Source organism: Micromesistius poutassou (genome assembly GCF_964030765.1).
Source record: "Micromesistius poutassou genome assembly, chromosome: 23".
In the NCBI taxonomy this organism is placed as follows: Eukaryota; Metazoa; Chordata; class Actinopteri; order Gadiformes; family Gadidae; genus Micromesistius; species Micromesistius poutassou.
Window position 1 is genome coordinate 2,917,750 of NC_140293.1, and position 3,984 is coordinate 2,921,733.

The 3,984-nt window shown below is 44.1% G+C and overlaps 1 protein-coding gene across 1 annotated transcript; it reads left to right on the forward strand.

Annotated features, from left to right (window-relative positions):
* Positions 1-589: 589 nt before the first annotated feature.
* Positions 590-3,155, forward strand: LOC311368693 (leucine-rich melanocyte differentiation-associated protein; the record flags this gene model as incomplete). The annotated part of the gene is made up of 5 exons (XM_084487486.1): positions 590-666; positions 1,278-1,431; positions 1,742-1,929; positions 2,620-2,697; positions 3,011-3,155. Exons 2-5 carry the CDS (start codon positions 1,291-1,293, stop codon positions 3,153-3,155), a joined length of 552 nt encoding a protein of 183 aa, XP_084343612.1. The 5' UTR covers positions 590-666; positions 1,278-1,290.
* Positions 3,156-3,984: the final 829 nt, after the last annotated feature.

Sequence of the window (3,984 nt, forward strand, 5' to 3'; positions counted from 1 at the left end):
CCAATGTAACACACTATCGTATCTGGGCCTACCCTTTTAAATAGTGTTTATTGTAAACAATTAAAGCGATTTCAAATAACATTAAAGCTGAAATTGATGTGATTACTTATGTCATGAACCATGTATTTGTGTGGCCACCTGATTTGTCCAAATATGTAATCTCTATCCACCCTCCTCTACATTCACATTTGACATCCTCTACACACACATTTATCCACGCCTGTCCAACCTGTGATTGTAAATGTAAAAAAGTCGGTGGCTGCAGTTCTGTAAAAGTACGACATTCAGTTTACAACATAATCACGTCTAAAGGTCAAACACATTTTGCACACGAAGCATACAAACAGATATATATATTAAAGTACGTACATATCACACACAGTAAATCCCTTTGGCTTATCCAAAAACTTCATTGAAACAGTAAAGCTAAAGTATTCCCCCTGACCTTTTGGAGAATGCGTGAGAAAAGGGGAAGGAGTGGTCTCCGTCAGGGTCCATGAGGCTACACTAGCCACAGGGTTAACTGAACAGGCGGCCTTGTTATCCCTATCATGTGATCCAGCGCCGGGGCATGAAAGAGTCTGTTTCATTTGGTTTTGCGCCGGCTTCTCACAGAAGCTGTGGCGTTCCGGACTGGCTGGCAGACTGACCTGGCTCTCCCACTGGGTGAGATTCCCTTTGCCGTTGCTCTCGCTTTATTCATTTGACTTCCATGTTTGTTGTCCATTTGGTTGTTGTTTTTGGTTAGGTTTGCTCATCTCACAAAAAAGGAATATTCTGTGTGTGTCTCTGTGTGTGTGTGTGTGTGTGTGTGTGTGTGTGTGTGTGTGTGTGTATGTGTGTGTGTGTGTTGGGGTGTGTGTGTGTGTGTATAGCTGTATCTGTCTGTCTGTCTGTATGTTAGTCTTTGTCTGCGTGTGTGTGTGTGTGTGTGTGTCTGCGTGTGTGTGTGTGTGTGTGTGTGTCTGCGTATATGCATGCGTATAAGCGTGCAAGTATGTGCGTGTGTGTCTGTGTTTGAAAAGCATTGATCCAACTATTTAACAGTTACGGTCAGAGTTTGAGCGCTCAATAAACAAGGTATACATCTAGTTGTATCACTATTAAGACTATTACTGAGCTCTTCTGAGTCCCAACACGCCACATTTACCTTCTGTTTGTCGGGGTCAGGGTAACGGCTCGGAATAGAGGCTCTATCCCTTTGTTTGTTTGTTGTTGTTGTTGTTGTTGTTGTTGTAGTACACAGCAGATGGACTGTGCCCTCCGCCTCCGTCCAGAGCCAGGCCGGTCATGGATCCAGCGGTCGCCACGCAGGCCCCCCGCGTCACCTGGATGTCCCTGGCCCACCAGAACCTCGTGGAGATCCCCTACGAGGCCATACTGGAGCACAGCTGTCGCCTGGAGGCTCTGGACCTGAGCTACAACCTGCTGGTGGAGTATCCTTTATCTATGTGGTGACGCGAGGGAGCTAGCCACTTAGCGCGAGTGTGGTGGTCCTTTTCTGTGTGTGTGTTTTTGAAGAATGTTATAAGCAATGTCATAAATCACCATTTTATCCATCTGAATTCACTTATCAAAGCCACTAACACGATCTGCAAGTACACATATTATTTAGAAAATGGAGCTAATGGAAACACTTATTTATTTATTTTCATGAAAGAAAATAGAAAAAAATTAGATTAGGCTATACCCACCACCACAGTTGTAATGTGACATCACATGTCCTCCTTAACTGGTGTTGACTGGGAACCCGGTGCAACTGGGCCAGCTGGAACATCTCCACACCCTGATCCTGGACCGGAACCAGTACACGTCCCACGTCAAGTTCCCCTTCATGCCCAGCATGAGGGCCGTGTGCATCAACCAGAACAAGATCCACAACCTGCCCGTGTTCGTGGAGGAGATCGGCCGCAAGTTCCCCAACATCAAGTCAGTGCGGTTATTTTCAGCGCTCCTTTTCCCTTTGACGATTTTTTATTAACTATTTTATGCGCATCGGGCTGTATCACATTTTCTATGGTCATTATATGGCGTCTTAACCGATGATTTGTGTTTTTGAAGGGTTTCGTAAGTTTGGAAGGCTAGTTCACAACTGCCGTATGGTTAGGTCATATATTGAAACACATTATATTGAATAAACTGGCTTCATAAATATAACACTTATGGACAGACAGGACCTTTGATGGAGAGGAGGGGGCAGTGAGTACTGCCATGGATGAATGGAAAGCAGGCGAGTGGACTTTAGTGGGTTTCTGCTTTCAGTTCTTGCAGGTCTTTTGTTTCATTCCCCATGTCAGCATCCTACCTGTAGGCCTTCACCATGCAGGACCCCTAACCCTACCCACTCCCTATTGGCCTGTATCTGCACTCACTGGGAGTGGCACCTCATATGAATAAACAGTAGAAGTAAATAAGTTGTAATCTGCAATATACAATACAAATAGTAATAATACAAATTCAATACTCGATTTTATTTTGAAGTGGGTTTTTTCACAATAATTGCCAAAATATGAAAACAGTTTTACTAAAAACACCTGTACTGTATCTGTATCATGTGTGGATGACATAGATGCATTTTTACTATGAGCTGAACGTAGCGTATGTCTTGTCACACCTTAGGATTCTCTGCATGATGAACAACGAGGCCGCGTCAAGCTATTTCAACGGTGGGAGTTTGACCCAGTACAAAGACTATAGGTAAGCAAGAACCAACTCATTGTCATGTGTGCTGATCTATCTTTTTACAAGCAAGGATTAATCAAAAACGAATTTCTGTAGCTATCTTAATCTGAATGTTGCACTGATGTCATGATGCCTGTACCAGCTTATCATTTCACAACGTTTATTATATTAAAGACATTTCCGACAGATGCATAAATGTATAAAGGATACCGCTGGACGGGGAGCAAACATTGGTGTTTTTGTTGTTCTTGCTAACTGACTAAATGATGACAAGAGTTAACCAATTGACTTTGTAATGTGATTTGCAATCCTTCCGTCTCGTTGCAAGACAGTACGTCATCAGTCAGCTGCCAGCGCTGGAGCTCCTGGACGACACGGTGGTCCAGGAGAAGGAGAGAGTCCAGGCCCGCAAGACCTACCGCATCCAGCAGAGCAGCCAACATGGCCGAAAAAGGCGGGAAGTCCATCGATGACAGTTGTCTCGATCGGCCCGGACAAGGACTTGTTGTGATTGGGGCACACACTGCAATATGCAGCGCCGGCGCTCCCCATACACAGAGTACGCGGAGCACTTAGGGCCCCAAGTACCTGGGGGGGGGCCCCCAAAATGAAGGTTGATAATTATAACATTACTATTTTCAAAATATATAACTGAATTACAAGCAGGTCCACCGTTGTTATTTCGCATCGGAGGCGGAGCACCCAAAAGCTTAGCAACGGCTCTGGCAATATGTCACACTAAAGCTAGATAGACTAAACAAGGCTGTACTTTAAATGACCAAATCATGTAATATAATTACAATAGATTGAATGGCAAGTCAATTTTATCTCTGTAGCACTTAATCACAGTGACAGTCTCAAAGGGCTTGTATATCGTTATGTGTATCCTCAGTGAGCTGTTTGGGTTATTTTTTTTTTTGTTTTTATGACTGTGTAATGAATATACTGCCATTGTCTGTATTTAATAAAGCAGTTGGGAGAGTAATGAACAGCGTCATGTTTGTGTTTTTGCTTGACTCTGCACAGCCACAAGTATGCTAGCATATTATGTTAGTATTGTTGAGGTTGCATTTACAGATAAGGAAGATATACACGCACACGCATGCACGCACGCACGCACGTACGCACGCACGCACGCACGCACGCACGCATGCACACACACACACACACACACACACACACACACACACACACACACACACACACACACACACACACACACACACACACACACACACACACACACACACACACACACTTTCCCTGAATGGTAATCCTTGGACTAAAGGAAACAGTACTGAA